Here is an 18507-nt window from a genome sequence, read left to right on the forward strand (position 1 = left end):
AATACAATACACAGCGAACTTCCTTTAACCTCATTTCATATTAATGATGAACAATAGCCAAACTATACGAATGTACAACTGAATGTTACATGTGAACAAGTGGTTTTTTATAACTAACCCTCCCTCCGTTGAAGGATTTACTACATGGTTGTAAACAACATGAAATAAGAAAATTCAAAAAAAAAAAAAAAAATAAATCGTAGAAAGGAGAAAGTAATTAAGGGAAGCGGGCAAGATCAGAGCCTTTAAAATTATTAGACTATAGAACTAAGACTATAGACTAGACTATAGACTAGACTATAGACTAGACTATAGACTAGACTATAGACTAGACTATAGACTAGACTATAGACTAGACTATAGACTAGACTATAGACTAAACTATAGACTATACTATAGTCTAATCTAGTAGACTATAGTCTTGTCTATAGACTAGACTATAGACTAGACTATAGACTAGTCTATAGACTAGACTAGAGACTAGATAGACTAGACTATAGACTAGACTATAGACTAGACTATAGACTAGACTATAGACTAGACTATAGACTAGACTATAGACTAGACTATAGACTAGACTATAGACTAGACTATAGACTAGACTATAGACTAGACTATAGACTAGACTATAGACTAGACTATAGACTAGACTATAGACTAGACTATAGACTAGACTATAGACTAGACTATAGACTAGACTATAGACTAGACTATAGACTAGACTATAGACTAGACTATAGACTAGACTATAGACTAGACTATAGACTAGACTATAGACTAGACTATAGACTAGACTATAGACTAAAATAGACTAGACTAGGACTATAGACTAGACTATAGACTAGACTATAGACTAGACTATAGACTAGACTATAGACTAGACTATAGACTAGACTATAGACTAGACTATAGACTAGACTATAGACTAGACTATAGACTAGACTATAGACTAGACTATAGGACTAGACTATAGACTAGACTATAGACTAGACTATAGACTAGACTATAGACTAGACTATAGACTAGACTATAGACTAGACTATAGACTAGACTATAGACTAGACTATAGACTAGACTATAGACTAGACTATAGACTAGACTATAGACTAGACTATAGACTAGACTATAGACTATACTACTAGACTATAGACTAGACTATAGACTAGACTATAGACTAGACTATAGACTAGACTATAGACTAGACTATAGACTAGACTATAGACTAGACTATAGACTAGACTATAGACTAGACTATAGACTAGACTATAGACTAGACTATACTAGACTATAGACTAGACTTAGACTAGACTAGACTATAGACTAGACTATAGACTAGACTATAGACTAGACTATAGACTAGACTATAGACTAGACTATAGACTAGACTATAGACTAGACTATAGACTAGACTATAGACTAGACTATAGACTAGACTATAGACTAGACTATAGACTAGACTATAGACTAGACTATAGACTAGACTATAGACTAGACTATAGACTAGACTATAGACTAGACTATAGACTAGACTATAGACTAGACTATAGACTAGACTATAGACTAGACTATAGACTAGACTATAGACTAGACTATAGACTAGACTATAGACTAGACTATAGACTAGACTATAGACTAGACTATAGACTAGACTATAGACTAGACTATAGACTAGACTATAGACTAGACTATAGACTAGACTATAGACTAGACTATAGACTAGACTATAGACTAGACTATAGACTAGACTATAGACTAGACTATAGACTAGACTATAGACTAGACTATAGACTAGACTATAGACTAGACTACTAGACTAGACTATAGACTAGACTATAGACTAGACTATAGACTACTAGACTAGACGAAGCTGGTTGAGAAGAACATAAAATCGGTGATGTGGGCTGGAATTCCAAAATTTTAAGAAGGATATACCCTGTAGCTCCTTTAAGTCGGAAAGTAATGAAGAAAGAAAATTTCCGATAAGGCCCCTTGGAAACATTAGCCCCATTTTTCCATCAGCTAACGATACGTCTGTGTTGTTGTTAACTTTTACGTTGACCAATACCAATACCAAAAGAAACTAAACTTTATTGTTATGGCAAGGCTCCCCTGAACATACAATTCAAGAGAAAATAAAAACCCTAAAACACAAACCAAAACAAAGAAAAACTAACTATTCCAAGTACTCATAGTAGTGCGTTTGTTGTAGTATTCTTGTTCTGTTAGACCGTCAGCAATGGTCAGTTGTAAAACTACCCTTAAAACTAGCGGACGTTAAGAAAAAATCGTGGAAAACTAAACTAAAGAAATAAATAAAATATTAATAATAAACTAAAGAAATGATTTAAATTTGTTTAATAAAATTCCCTAGATGTGTAATTAAAACTAAACAAAATATGTACAATAGCAACAATCAAAATTGGTTTGGGGTAAATAATCATGAAACTGCCACAGCTCCTCAAATGATTAATCATCATGCTGGAAACATGTCCACCAATAATCTACATCAAATGAATGGTAATCTTCAGCAGCAACAACAGCCGCAGCAGCATCATCATCATCATTCGCAACAGCAAATGCATCATCATTCAAATATGTCCTCAAATCAAAATATTTATTTACGCAAACGTTCTGTATCGAATTCAAATCCTGCCTTAGATCGTCCTGCCCCAGCACCGGATATACCCATACAAGTGGAATATGAAGTGGCAGTGCCATTTGTTTCCACATATCGGCATACGCCCTATCATTCCCTATGGGACTTACATGAATGGTGGGTAGTAAGTAAATAATTATTAGCGTGAGAAGTAATCATTACCTCTTGGAATTTATAATGTGAAAAAATTGTTTTTCTTGTGGTTTAAGTATTTTTCTTTGAAAGAAATGTAGAAGAAATTTTTGCAGACGATTTTTTGTTTGTTTGTTGTTTTTCTAATCAATAATGTAAATGGTAAATGTCGAAGTTTTATGTACTTTAATATTTCAATTACTTGAAAAAGTGGGTGGGAGTTTTCATAGCTAGACTTCTTCACAAGATGATTAAGGGTTATAAGTAGTTGTTGGGAAAATAAAGAAAATTTTCTGCCAAGTCAGACTAATTTATTTGACATTTTAATTTTACAAAAGGTATTAGGAAGTTATTTTTAAAATGTTAAATGTGTGACTTGAAATTAATAGGTGAGGTGTTTAGATAGTATCACAAGCCTTTAAATATATATGTAGTCCCATTATGAGGTCTTTATATTGCCTTATTTTAGGTTCCTACGATCTCAACAATATCTTTATATAATTGCTAATTACTTTTAGTCGCATGATTCAACAGGATTCAATCGTAAGTCTTCACATAGTCTCAATTTGCCTTAAAATAGTTCCAATTCGAGATCTTAATTATTTCGCAATTCGGAGAGAGTGCCAGACTAGATTCAATCATAGATTTTTACAAATCCTATATTCCAGATTTAGCTTCAATCGCAGATTTTTACATAGTTAAAATTTAACATTAATCTTTGTTCTTTATATAGTTTAGATTTTGGAGATATTTCTTAAGTCCCTATAGGCCAAATTTAGTTTCAATCGCAGATCTTTACATAGTTAAAATTTAGCTTTAACTGTTGATTTTGTCACAGTATATACTCCCTACTACCACTCGATTTGTAGGATTGAAAAGCATCCATTATCTACCAGCTGATCTTCAAATCTCTGTCTATATTCGTCTAATTTCAAGATCAGTGCTTAGATGAATATGACCAAATATCGGAATTATTTTTTTATGGTACAGAATACATTAATGGAAAATTTTGAAGAAATTGTTTTAACTCGGTAAGAACAGTTTGGTAATTTTATTTTAAAGCCGAATTTAGCTTCAAATGCCGATCTTTGAGCTTTAAAGTGTTCAGCGTTTCTTAAAAGACTTATTCTGTCAACTGTTGTCTGATTTCGAGAATCGAGAATTCCAGAATCAAGTCAAGTTGTTCAACCCTACAAATTGGGAAATAATCGGACAATGTTTAGGAAAAACCTATTTATTCCGCACACGATCAGTACGGCTAATTAACGAGTTTTCCCTATAATGCATTGCACATCTGCTACTATTAGGAACTTGATTCCTAAATTCAGAGAAACATATTCCATTGTAATATCGAAAGAACTATCACTTCGCCATCTCCTGTATACGGTTGGAGGGAAGTGTTTAGTCCGTTTTAAAAACCGAAACGCTTGAATGCTATATTCGAAACTTGAATTCTTCTTTTGAATATGTATGGAAAACTTGAGAACTTCTGGTCCCTTTACACCTTTAAATATAGATCAAGCATGTTTAACCTTATTGTTCCAATACAATCCGGAAGGTTTGGCCTGTAATTAAATAAGTTTGAGTGGCAAATGTTGCTATCATCTGCAAAAAAGTAAATAGATCTGGAAGTTTGACATACATAGAAGGTGATTTGGAAATATAAGAAATATATTAGGAGAAAGATCGTATCTCGTATAGAACGATCTCTGAGAAAGTGCACGATATATGTATGTAAATCCAGAGAAGTACTAATTTAGTTACCGACACAAAAAGAAGACATTAAGATTAACCTTGATCTCGTTTAATAAGATCAAATCTATAACAACTCGTATCAATCGATCTCGAGAATGTTCGATGTAAATCGATAGAAGTAGTTATCGACAGCATGCTACACCCTATCAAATTCCTTGGGAATATCTAGAGTCACCACATTACTTTCGCAAAATGGTGAAAAGAAAGACACCATTTCTCCAAACTACTTCTAGACCTGTGCTGAAATTTGATATGGACTTATCTATGTTCGAGATCTGCTAAAACCCTTGAACTTTCTTCATCCTAATCAGTGAATTGTTTGGTCATTGATGACAAAGAGTCGGAACTCAAGATCTAGCATTACCGTTTAGACTTTAGACAAATTTGCAGAAGTTGATCCACAAAGATGATCCCCATTTAAAGATTTTTTCATATCTTGGTACTTTGACACACGAAGAACTTGACTTTTAGTGAATCACTTTCGAGAAGTTTGCAATGCAAATATGAAATCAACAATCGTCCCTTTAGTATTCATTAGTGTCATGTAGACACTTCTTTGGACTTTAAAGTGGGTATAATTTCTACACATTATGACTCACAAAATCCCTCAATAGTTTTTTATCCCAACATCAAATTTGCTAAGTGGTTCGATGTCTCAAGTGTAAATGTCTAGAACCAGAAACATATTGTCGTAAATGAACAAAAAAAAAAGCATCTTAAACAAAAAGTTCACGTAGAACTTTTGGATGCACTAATAAATTGTCTGCTTTAATCTCCAACATATTATAAAAGAGAACAAGGAGAAAAGATACATTAAAAAGATACATTTTAGTTTCCTTATTTCCGTTATATTCTAAGTGGCTTTTCTTCTCTACATGCATATTAATGGTATAACTGTCTATGCTAGTATAACCATTATTTAAACTTATATTTTTTTAAGTTATTTTTAAATATCCCACATTATGTCGATTTAAATGTGACATCCTTTTGTGATACTCATGTAACCATAGTCCACATGTGTACAATTGTACAATGGACAGACAGAACGAAAAGAGAACACTTCATTTATACCAAGGATTCTTTAGCCATTTTTCCACATCCTTACACATTTGAGCTCATTGTACTTGTATTCGTATTCGTAGTTTTTGTATTCATATTTCTGTAGTTTTTAGTTTTTTTTTAATAATTCTTTTCTTGTATGTAAGTAGTTCTACTGATATTTAGTACATTATGAAAGTAGAATATTGGACTATGAATAAATTAAAATATAGAAAACATGAATAAAATACAACTAATAACATTGTGTCATGTATTGAGTGATGAACTCAATTTAAAAATTGTTATAAATATGCAGCTCTACGAATGTTTTCTTTTTAAACATGAAACTTTTATGACTAAGAAAAGAGTGGGTTTCGCGGAGTTAGATATTTTAAAGTAAACCGAATATAGTCCATAGTCTAGTCTATAGTCTATTCTATAGTCTAGTCTATAGTCTAGTCTATAGTCTAGTCTATAGTCTAGTCTATAGTCTAGTCTATAGTCTAGTCTATAGTCTAGTCTATAGTCTAGTCTATAGTTAGTCTAGTCTATAGTCTAGTCTATAGTCTAGTCTATAGTCTAGTCTATAGTCTAGTCTATAGTCTAGTCTATAGTCTAGTCTATAGTCTAGTCTATAGTCTAGTCTATAGGTCTAGTCTATAGTCTAGTCTATAGTCTAGTCTATAGTCTAGTCTATAGTCTAGTCTATAGTCTAGTCTATAGTCTAGTCTATAGTCTAGTCTATAGTCTAGTCTATAGTCTAGTCTATAGTCTATAGTCTAGTCTATAGTCTAGTCTATTGTCTAGTCTATAGTCTAGTCTATAGTCTAGTCTATAGTCTAGTCTATAGTCTAGTCTATAGTCTAGTCTATAGTCTAGTCTATAGTCTAGTCTATAGTCTAGTCTATAGTCTAGTCTATAGTCTAGTCTATAGTCTAGTCTATAGTCTAATCTATAGTCCAGTCTATAGTCAAGTCTATAGTCTAGTCTATAGTCTAGTCTATATTCTAGTCTATAGTCTAGTCTATAGTCTAGTCTATAGTCTAGTCTATAGTCTAGTCTATAGTCTAGTCTATAGTCTAGTCTATAGTCTAGTCTATAGTCTAGTCTATAGTCTAGTCTATAGTCTAATCTATAGTCTAGTCTATAGTCTAGTCTAGTCTATAGTCTAGTCTAGTCTAGTCTATAGTCTAGTCTATAGTCTAGTCTATAGTCTAGTCTAGTCTATAGTCTAGTCTATAGTCTAGTCTATAGTCTAGTCTATAGTCTAGTCTATAGTCTAGTCTATAGTCTAGTCTATAGTCTAGTCTATAGTCTAGTCTATAGTCTAGTCTATAGTCTAGTCTATAGTCTAGTCTATAGTCTAGTCTATAGTCTAGTCTATAGTCTAGTCTATAGTCTAGTCTATAGTCTAGTCTATAGTCTAGTCTATAGTCTAGTCTATAGTCTAGTCTATAGTCTAGTCTATAGTCTAGTCTATAGTCTAGTCTATAGTCTAGTCTATAGTCTAGTCTATAGTCTAGTCTATAGTCTAGTCTATAGTCTAGTCTATAGTCTAGTCTATAGTCTAGTCTATAGTCTAGTCTATAGTCTAATCTATAGTGTAGTCTATAGTCTAATCTATAGTGTAGTCTATAGTCTAATCTATAGTGTAGTCTATAGTCTAGTCTATAGTCTAGTCTATAGTCTAGTCTATAGTCTAGTCTATAGTCTAGTCTATAGTCTAGTCTATAGTCTAGTCTATAGTCTAGTCTATACTAGTCTATAGTCTAGTCTATAGTATAGTCTATAGTCTAGTCTATAGTCTAGTCTATAGTCTAGTCTAGTCTAGTCTATAGTCTAGTCTATAGTCTAGGACTATAGTCTAGTCTATAGTCTAGTCTATAGTCTAGTCTATAGTCTAGTCTATAGTCTAGTCTATAGTCTAGTCTATAGTCTAGTCTATAGTCTAGTCTCTAGTCTAGTCTATAGTCTAGTCTATAGTCTAGTCTATAGTCTAATCTATAGTTAGTTAGTTAGTTCGAAAGGAATACATCAAATCCGAAGAAATACACCTAGGCCTCTATCGGGCCTGTTGTGCGCTCCTTAACCAGTGCCTCAGGTGGGAATCGAACCCACCACCTCCGGTCTACTAGACTAGAACACTAACCACTTAACCTACCGGAGGCCACTAGTCTAGTCTAGTGTATAGTCTAGTCTATAGTCTAGTCTATAGTCTAGTCTATAGTAAGTCTATACTCTAGTCTAGTCTATCTGAAATTTGAAGACATATGAATTGCGAGAGAAATTGCGGAACTTTGTAGTCAAGATATACAAATGAACCACTTAACCATGAGAATTTGTCAAATTGCAACACATCAAATTAATTGTTTAATTGAAAAATTTATCATGCAGCAATTACAATGAAATACATTTAATAAACTTTGTTTTCCAAAAAAACTTAAAGTGCTTACGAGTCCAATGAAATACGAAACGAAATTCCTTAAAAAAAATATGATAAAAAGGTCCTTCAACATCCACAAAAATGGATTAATGGCCATGAAATACTTTGAGCAACTAAATAGTCATAAATAAATAGTAGTTAACCTAATTATAATCGAATAATTTTATGATTAATAAACAAATAAAACATAAATCTACATAATAATCAGTTACAGTAAGTATATCTCAAGGATTTTTACTAATATATTAAAGCAAAAAAAAGCCGGTTGTGTGTTCTTCACGATTCTAATCGATATTTTACGCACAATTTCCAAAACAAATCAAAATCGATTATTTAGTAGTTAGAAGTAGTTACCAAAAGGTATAATTACATTTCGCTGTGTAGCCGCGTAAGAATGGGTATATGTACGCAGTAATAAAAATTAGTATTTTAACTAAACATTAATGACGTATTTTATTCATGAAAATTAAAGAAAATAAAATATTCCATAAAAAAAGAGAGCTCAATAACCTGAAAAGTTTAATGAACTCTAGGCATAAGGTAATCATCCTGTTGCCAAGCAGAGTCCTATTAGGCTGAACTGTCATATCAAGTGAGTGAGTAAATTACTTTCATGAAAAACTACATACTTAAATAGTTAGTTTGTAGTTCCATATACATTCAAGGAATTTCCTTTGTTTTATAGTTTAAAATAGTAAACAGAAAATTTCATATTTTAGAAAATATACTTTAAAAATAAACTATTTTTAACGCCCCATTATAGGTATTTATAAGTATATAAGGTCGCCTTCCGTGTTTAAATGTCGTTGGCTTTGACTTTGTCTGTTGTAATATTAGATGGAGTTGTAATTTTTTGTTGTATTTGCAGCTAATAACACTAAAAATTGTTGTATTACAATAAACGACTCCTTTGGGTGTCTAAAAGAAACATTAAACATATGATTTTTTTTTTCGGGTTGTCTGCTTAGTCAGAACAAACATTTTGTCATGCAATTTTAAAATAGTTGCAGGAATTTAAATTGTTTGTTGGAAAGGGGTGGATGAAAAGAAGGGTATTTTGAAAAGAGCTGATATTTCTTTAGGGAGTTTAAATTACAAAATTAGCTTAGAACTTGTTCCAGCTCATTATTGAACTATCAAAGGAATTGCAATGTTTCTGCGAAAACAGCGATATGTTTTCAAAGAAAGTGTTCTGTACTCCCCAGTTTTTTCTATCTGATTAAGTCGCAAAGTAGCACCGATCCAAGCTTGCTGCCGAGGTTTAAAAAACACATTAAAATAGGTCACTGAAACAGATCGCAACAGCATTAGAAAGATGCTTAACTCCGTCAAAGAAAGTGTTCTGTACTCCTTAGTTTTTTCTATCTGATTATGTCGAATAAGTAGCACCGATCCAAGCTTGCTACCGAGGTTTAAAAAACACATTAAAATGGGCCACTGAAACAGATCACAACAGCATTAGAAAGATGCTTAACTCCGTCAAAGATCACTGTTCATTTCATTTTCCATTTGTAAGTATCTGATAAACTTGCTTCAGTCTCGCCGATCCAAGCTTGTTATCGATGTTTATAAGAGGCAGTGAAACTGATCAAAACAGCATTAGAAAGTGTTCAAGATTCTTCTTCTTAACTCCGCCAAAGACTACAATTCTCTTCATCATATACAATATATGAAGTACTCACAACATCTCGGATTGTAAGCAGCATTTCTAAATGGAGTTGAGATTTCTTTAGGGAGTTTATCAAAGTTCATAACAATTTTGTTAAGACCAATGGTGCCAATACAGAAGAAAAGATGAAAACTCTTGAATCTTCACTTTAGTTCAACTTCTTCAAGTTCATAATCGAACTTTTAATGAAATTGAAATGAATCACTGAAAATAGCGAAACATTTTCATTAAAAATGTTCATTATTCTCCATTAGTTCCTAGCCTTTCTTCAGTAAAGTCGATCAAAGCTCCATATCACAGTTAAAAGAAACCATTCAAACCAAAGCATTAGGTAGGATTCAAAATTTGTCTTCTTCACTCCATCATTAAGACATTAAATCCTTTAATTTCATAATGTTTTACCGAATGACCGACATTGATAATAAGCAGCCACTTAAAGCAGCGAAACGGTAACATAAAGTATGTTCAACATTATTCTCCTAAAACCTCTCCAGTTTCCATATAAGACCACATTTCTCTAACTCCATTATTCTAAAGTCATTACATGAGAAACTCAAGTAAAATGTTCAGCCTTCGGAACAGAATTAGAAAAGATTCAACAATCTTCTCATTAACTCGGCAAATGTCACGTTGTATTGCCAATAATCGAGATATCGGATTGTAAACATGATCTCAAGGAAATTCTCTTCAGTAGAACCAATACAAGCTCATTGTAAATGATATTGAAATGAACAGCCACTGAAAGCAGCGTATTGTTACCATGAAACATGTCCAACATTCTCCTACTGTTCTAAACTCCTTAACACGCTGAACCAAATTGCAGAAAACCCACTTTAGTTTATAATTAGGACCACATTTGCCGATCTAAATTCATTATCGAAATTTCGAAACATACATTGAAATGACCCAGTGAAAATAACGCAAGAGTATTAGAAAGTTTTCATCATTCCTCTCCATGTTCTCTTTCTCATTAACTCCTCCAAAGATTACTATTCTTAACATCCTGTTGGCTCAACATACTATTCCCTAACTCCGCTAAAGAATACTATTTAATCTATCATGTGTCTTTAAGCCGATCTAAGGTTGCAATTAAACTTCAAAAAGTGACATTGAAATGAAATTGGGAATTATCTATTTCTAAAGAATTTTATAATGCAATATATGTATGGATCATAGATTTCAAATTGTCTACGGTTCGGATGTTAGTTGTTGATAGTACCTAACTGATATTTAGTTCCCAACTTACTAAGAGTAATTATGGGTGCATTGATGACTATATAGTATCTTTATAGTCCCAAGTGTATCTTAAATTTATAATCAAAGTTGAGAGAGAAAGATTCCAATATTTATTTCATAACCTCCACCTTCTTCTTACAGCTCATCAGCCGCACCACCAACAGGACTATCACATATGGCCCGCATGATGGATTCTCTGATACTAGATCAGTATCCACCATTTGCATTCACCAAAATAACCACAACCCATAGACCCTCAAAGACGGGGTAATGTTTAAAAAGACCGAAACCACAAGAACAACATCTATGGGCGGGCTAGTGCCGCCGCAAACCTCAACCGGTCTAGGTATAAGATTAAAAAATCGCATACCCACACAAGGTACATACGAAGAAGAAAATTTACCTCTACATTTTCAAATATAACAACTAAAATGACAAATATTTTTCAGAAGTTTCACCGCAACCGAGACCAAATACAAATTTACCCTCAACCAATGGACCCTCGGCAAATGCCATACATTCTAATTCAACATCATTTCCCACACACAATGACAACCGCTGGATATCTTCTTTGAGACGTAGAGATCCTGAGTTACAGCCCACATTACCCTCAATAAATCTAAGTCATCATGGTAGTTCACACAATGTAGCCAGTGGCTCACTGGCTGATCGTTCAGAGAAACGTAATTCGAGATCTTTGAAAACCTCCACAATGCCCATACGTAAAAGTCGTTCGGTGGAACGTGTTAGAGCACGTAAAATGATCAACACCCAAATGAAAATGAAAGAAAAGGTCAAGAAGAATTCCATAGATGAAAACTCCAATTCAGATGATCAGGAAGCTACCTCTCTCGAAGAGAATTCCACATCACAGAGTACTCCCAAGAATTCACCGAAAACTTCCTCGAAATCAAAAGTTTTCTCACCCTCCGGCTATGAACCGCATTTAGTTGAGACCCTAGAGAAGGACATACTCCAACGACATCCGGGGTGTAAGTGGACAGATGTGGCTGGTTTGAATGAGGCAAAATCAATACTGCAAGAGGCAGTAGTTTTGCCCATTATAATGCCAGACTTTTCAAAGGTATACGTAGGCCTTGGCGTGGCGTTCTAATGGTAGGTCCTCCCGGTACCGGTAAACAATGTTAGCCAAGGCTGTGGCTACCGAATGTGGTACTACATTCTTTAACGTCTCCTCCTCGACTTTGACGTCAAAATATCGTGGAGAAAGTGAAAAGCTAGTGCGCTTATTATTCGAAATGGCTAGATTTTATGCTCCCAGCACTATATTTATCGATGAGATCGATGCATTGTGTTCGGCGAGACGTAGTGATTCGGAGCATGAGGCTAGTCGTCGTTTTAAAGCTGAACTATTGATACAAATGGATGGATTAAATGCCACAATGCAAGATGATAAAGTCATTATGGTTTTGGCAGCCACTAATCATCCGTGGGATATTGATGAAGCTTTTCGTAGACGTTTTGAGAAACGTATTTATATAGCGCTGCCGAATGGTAATTAGTCGATATAAAGACCCTGACCGATGTAATAACTATGGGAAGATGGGAACTGAATTAGAAATGCACTAGAATTGAACTAGAACTAAACTAGAACTGAACAAGAACTGAACAAGAACTGAACTAGAACTGAACTAGAACTGAACTAGAACTGAACTAGAACTGAACTAGAACTGAACTAGAACTGAACTAGAACTGAACTAGAACTGAACTAGAACTGAAATAGAACTGATCTAGAACTAAACTAGAACTCAACTAGAACTGAGTTATGACTAAACTAGAACCGAACAATCTATCCTTAATTTACTAATGCCCTGAAAATAACATTTTCTTTTTCTCTTTCATTACAGAGGAAACCCGTTCGGCTTTATTAAACCTCTGCTTAAACGATGTAAATCTCTCACCTTCTCTGGACACCAACATGATTGGTGATCCAATGAAAGGTTACTCAGGTTTTGATATTAGCAACGTTTGTCGTGATGCTGCTATGATGCCGATGCGTCGACAAATTTTCGGACGTACACCCGAAGAAATACGACAAATACGTCGTGAAGAAATCGATTTACCCATTACCCTGCAAGATTTTGAAGATGCTATGCAGCGTACAAAGAAATCAGTGTCGGCTGATGATGTACATCGTTTTGAAAAGTGGATGGAAGAATATGGTTCATGCTGAATTTGTATTTGTCTTTAAATCTCAAAGAACTTTTTAAGAAAAACAAAAATTTGCTCATATTTTGAAATTTTTAAATTAAGATAATAATTATTTTGCATTAAATTTAAGAAGAATAGGTTTTGTTTCGCATACAACTTTAAGATTTAATTTTAAATTTTATTAAAATTATAATTATTTAGTTCAAAATGGTGGTATAAGATAATTTTATTTGTTTTCTTAATTATTTAATGTTTTTTTTAGTATTTTTTGTCGTTATTATTTTTTTTATGTTGAAATACTTCCATAGTTTTTAAAACCCTGTTTACATGTTTAAAATTTTAATTTCTATCCTCTATATAAATCTAGTAATTAAACATATTGCACAAATATATTTAAATATTTTACAAATACCTACATACATATAAATCCTTATTAATAAAGTAAATCCTTAATAAAAATTTTTATAAAAAAGAATTTTCAAAACCTATTTTGATTTTAAAATTATCAACATTACGATTCTAATGATGATAGAACTGAACTGAACTTAAACTGAACTAGAACTGAACTAGAACTGAACTAGAACTGAACTAGAACTGAACTAGAACTGAACTAGAACTGAACTAGAACTGAACTAGAACTGAACTAGAACTGAACTAGAACTGAACTAGAACTGAACTAGAACTGAACTAGAACTGAACTAGAACTAAACTAGAACTGAACTAGAACTGAACTAGAACTGAACTAGAACTGAACTAGAACTGAACTAGAACTGAACTAGAACTGAACTAGAACTGAACTAGAACTGAACTAGAACTGAACTAGAACTGAACTAGAACTGAACTAGAACTGAACTAGAACTGAACTAGAACTGAACTAGAACTGAACTAGAACTGAACTAGAACTGAACTAGAACTGAACTAGAACTGAACTAGAACTGAACTAGAACTAAACTAGAACTGAACTAGAACTGAACTAGAACTGAACTAGAACTGAACTGGAACTGAACTGAACTAGAACTTAACTAGAACTGAACTAGAACTGAACTAGAACTGAACTAGAACTGAACTAGAACTGAACTAGAACTGAACTAGAACTGAACTAGAACTGAACTAGAACTGAACTAGAACTGAACTAGAACTGAACTAGAACTGAACTAGAACTGAACTAGAACTGAGCTAGAGTTGAACTAGAAATGAACTAGAACTGAACTAGAACTGAACTAGAACTGAACTAGAACTGAACTAGAACTGAACTAGAACTGAACTAGAACTGAACTAGAACTGAACTAGAACTGAACTAGAACTGAACTAGAACTGAACTAGAACTGAACTAGAACTGAACTAGAACTGAACTAGAACTAAACTAGAACTGAACTAGAACTGAACTAGAACTGAACTAGAACTGAACTAGAACTGAACTAGAATTGAACTAGAACTGAAGTAGAACTGAACTAGAACTAAACTAGAACTGAACTAGAACTGAACTAGAGCTGAACTAGACCTTAACTAGAACTGAACTAGAACTTAACTAGAACTGAATAGAACTGAATTAGAACTGAACTAGAACTGAACTTGATTTGAACTAGAACTTAGCAAAATCTTAGCTAGAACAAAACGAGAACTGATCTAGAACTGAACTGGAACTGAACTTGAACTAAGCGAACCCTGATCTAGAACTGAACTAGTGCTAAAACTGAACAATAACTGAAATAAGTCAGATTTGGTCTGAATATGAACACAACTAAAAGAAAAATTGAAATAGAACCCAACTTTGACTCCACGACAATTGCATTAATGCTGCGGAAGAACTCAAGTTATATCCGGGCAAAAATTGTGAACTACGTGACAGCTCGAACCCTTTAATTGTTACAACAGTAATAATATATGTTTTACCAATTAACGACTATTGAATCTTCGATTCGGAACGACACGAGCCATTGTCAACCAAGCGACAGCTACATATATCAGCCAAAAGCTTTTCCCTAGGAAAGAACTATCGACCACAGTCGAACTTTTACAACAACATAAATATGTTTTACCAACAAAATTGGTAAAATTCAATACAAAACTCTCTTCAGTTTATTACAATCACTAATTTTTATTTAAAATAAGTTAAAAAAAATGAATAAACAAAGAAAATTTAAGAAAATAATGAATCAAAAATTAAACAGTGTAATACAAATGAGACAAAAATTATAAAAAAAATAAATCTTCTTCAGACGACTTTTAATTTTTCCACAACCTGCAGATAATCCTTTTCAACTTGTTCATATTCCTCCTGCAGCTGTTCAATACGCAATTTCATATTGGGCAAACGGGCCCTCAGCCATTCAGTGTCCATTTTAGCCTTTTCCATTTTTTTGATATCACTTAATTGTTTGTGATAAACGGCGTTTAAACGTTTTTTAACATCCAAACGATAGGAGGTGTAATCGTCTTTGTCGTGTATGTTAGTATAAAACAAACGTAAAATTTCATACACTTTACGACACTGGCGGGGGTTTAGCTAGAGAATTTGTAAAATTGCAATAAATGGAAGATTTTTGTAAAGTTTAAAAGTTTTTACCTTTAAGGTCTCTCTTGCCTCTTTGATCATTTCTTTGTTAAAACCCTTTTTAAGTTCTTCCTTTTGGAAATTCTTTAGTTTTTTACATAGACGGGAATCTACAAAATTGCGCATACGTTGAAAATCATCTGAAGGATCTTCCACGGTGATATCAATAACATTCTTTTGGTTTTGATAGAAATTATAGATAGTTTCTAGAAATTTGGTGCCTATGCCAAGTTTTTGAAATGGTGGCAAAACCAACATTTGGGATATACGAGGCCGTATATTTTGAGGATAGGCATAATACTCATAGACGGTGGTGTAGCCCACAGTAGCATAGGTTTCTACACCATTATCATTTTTAAACTTTTCATAACTTTTTTATAAGGAAAAAACAAAATGTTAATAAAGTTCTTTGACATAAATATTCCTAACCTACCATATAAAATAAGACCACTGAGGATCATCCACATCTATATAAGAGGCCGCATCTACAAACCACAACACAAATGTTTGCAAACGTGAGAAAAATTTCAAAAACGACGGTTGTTTATAGTTGCAATGATAAAATTCAAAGATTCTTTCTTTGTTCTCCTCATCCTGTTGTTTGTATTCACAGAGTTTCTCACCAAAAGGCTGAAATTTATCTGCCTTATCTAGGGTCTTAAGAAATTCATCCATATTTACAAAATAACAACCATCGGGTAGTTTTTCTGCAATAGTTGCCACCACATCATCAGCCTTAATATCTCCTTTAGACAATTCATCCACCTTCTTGCCATATTCTATGCCCAAATAAATATGCAACGGTCCGGCCGTATACAATATGCGTACTTTTAAGTCTTGATAACCAAATATACTTTCAGATTCGCCAAATATTTGATGGGCCATTAAAGGGTGAAAAGCCAAATCTTCATTTTCCAAATCCGATTTAGAGCGTACTTTAAAAACATTGAAAATTATTATTTATCTCTTGTTTGTGAAGCATGAAACTTACTTAATTTGAATTCCACCACTTCTAAGGCATCCAAAACTAAATCTTGGAAGTCTTGTATCTGAGCCATGCTTTAGCTTTTCAGTTTTTTTTTTATATTGTTGTGTTGTTTTCCAATTGTTTGCGGCTAAAAAACTTGGCGCGCAAATTTTCTCACGCAATTTTTGTTTTACACTTAAAAATTAGTTTTCTTTTCACAAATATCTTTAGAATTTAATTTTTTTTTGCAATTTGTTTAAATTTTCAAGGTATTTCCTAATTTTTGTTGTAAATTTAAAGATTTTTAACACAAATTACACACAAGTATGAAAAGACTCAATAAAAAATAAAAGAAAATAAATTGTGCCAAAACTTCTTCTTCCTCCTAAGCCATTCACAATAATTTATTAGCATTGAAGTTGCCAGATGGTTAATCATTGTTAGAGAGTTATTAGGAGGAAACATTAACGTTTTAAATGATATATAGACCTGGTCCACACTAGAAAACTTTTGTTGATAAACTTTTTCATAATTCTCTTTTGATGATTCCTTAATGTCCACACATAGAAACTTTTGTTTCAGAAACTCGTATTAATTGCATTGATTTGTTGTTGTACGAATAAGAAGAATAACAAACAAGTTTCCGAGTACGAGAAACTCCGTACCGCGAGAGAGATGAATGATATTCTTTCTCTTTCTCTCTCACGCAAAATCAAAAGTTTCCCAAAAAAAGTTTCTTAGTGTGGACCGGCAGTTAGCAAAAAAAGAGATATTTTCCTAATTTGAATGCAATTTGATTTAATTATGTTAAAGCTCATTACAAAAATAATTATCAATTTCGTGTTGACATTTTACACAGCTATTAGTAGTCAAAAATTTAGAAAGATCGGTATAGCAGGAAAAACCCTGATTGTGGGATATATTACTCGAATGTGGTTCGTATATACATATACAAATCATTCTGTAATCGGATCTATAATTGGTCATAACTCCCTTATATAGCTCTTCCCTGAAAATCAATTAATCGTAAATAACTCGTTTATATACAATAATTAAATTTTTATTAAAATACTAAATTTTCAGTGTATCTTTTTCACCAACAATCTGGCATCACTTACATAACGCTAAACCAACTAAACACAGTACGCTAAAAAAAACTACTACTAAATTTTACAACAATGGCATGAAATCACAAAAATAATTCGTGAGGAAAAAACGCCGCATCTGCAAGAGAAAACTTTTGCAAAAATATTGTTTTTAAATAAAATAATTTGCTTACAAAACTCAAAAATTGCAAAAACTCTTATAGAAAACTAATCACTAAAAGTTAGCATTCGAAAATGTAAGTATTTTTAAAGAAATAAACAAATTTAAGGCAACACAAACAACGAAACTGCTTTGTCATTTGTTGTCTGTCTGTCTGTGAGCAAAGCTAAATTTCAGACTGTCCTTTTCTTGTTTAAAGCCAAAACACAAAATGGACAACTATTTATTCGATGGTGGACGCATACAAAAAATGGAGGTGGACTATGCTCCAGCCTGCGATGAAAAGATACCCATTGCTAAAGATTTGGCCAAAAAGAATCCCGATTCTTTTCACGAGGCCATTGAAATGTTGCTAACACTAGAGAAACAAACACGTTTGGGAGCAGATATGGTCTCCTGTTCACGCGTTCTAGTGGCTATATGTCAGATATGTTTTGAAGCTGGCAATTGGAATGCCTTAAATGAATATGTAACTTTATTGGTGCGTAGACGTTCCCAACTCAAGCAGGCCGTTTCCAAAATGATACAAGAGTGTGTGACTTATGTGGAAAAGACACCCGATAAGGAAACTAAATTGAAATTGATAGATACCTTGAGAGCGGTGACGGAAGGTAAAATT

General features: G+C 33.1%; 2 protein-coding genes and 1 pseudogene across 2 annotated transcripts; 2 read left to right on the forward strand and 1 right to left on the reverse strand.

The window, feature by feature from the left end:
* The first annotated feature begins 2349 nt into the window (after positions 1-2349).
* Positions 2350-13499, forward strand: LOC119609520 (annotated as a pseudogene).
* Positions 13500-15179: 1680 nt separating this feature from the next.
* On the reverse strand, positions 15180-16976 carry LOC119609519 (histone acetyltransferase type B catalytic subunit-like). The gene is made up of 4 exons (XM_037964341.1): positions 16647-16976; positions 16089-16590; positions 15668-16025; positions 15180-15607 (listed from the first exon to the last, which is right to left on the reverse strand). The coding sequence occupies exons 1-4, from the start codon at positions 16711-16713 to the stop codon at positions 15317-15319; spliced, it is 1218 nt and encodes a 405-aa protein (XP_037820269.1). The 5' UTR covers positions 16714-16976; the 3' UTR covers positions 15180-15316.
* Positions 16977-18099: 1123 nt separating this feature from the next.
* On the forward strand, positions 18100-18499 carry LOC119609518 (26S proteasome non-ATPase regulatory subunit 12-like; the record flags this gene model as incomplete). Its single annotated transcript, XM_037964340.1, has 1 exon — positions 18100-18499. A coding segment is annotated over exon 1 (400 nt), but the record flags the coding sequence as incomplete, so codon positions are not given.
* Positions 18500-18507: the final 8 nt, after the last annotated feature.

The sequence above is a fragment of the Lucilia sericata genome, unplaced genomic scaffold, assembly GCF_015586225.1.
Source record: "Lucilia sericata isolate MDLA Ls3-8-SP2 unplaced genomic scaffold, ASM1558622v1 Contig000997F_arrow, whole genome shotgun sequence".
Taxonomy (NCBI): Eukaryota; Metazoa; Arthropoda; class Insecta; order Diptera; family Calliphoridae; genus Lucilia; species Lucilia sericata.

Excerpts from the sequence above, each read along its gene's own strand:
- LOC119609519 (XM_037964341.1), bottom strand. The coding sequence starts at position 16,713 with ATGGCTCAGATACAAGACTTCCAAGATTTAGTTTTGGATGCCTTAGAA. Across the intron at positions 16,591-16,646 it reads AGTGGTGGAATTCAAATTAA|TACGCTCTAAATCGGATTTG; the intron begins GTAAGTTTCATG and ends ATGTTTTTAAAG. Across the intron at positions 15,608-15,667 it reads AGGCAAGAGAGACCTTAAAG|CTAAACCCCCGCCAGTGTCG; the intron begins GTAAAAACTTTT and ends CAAATTCTCTAG.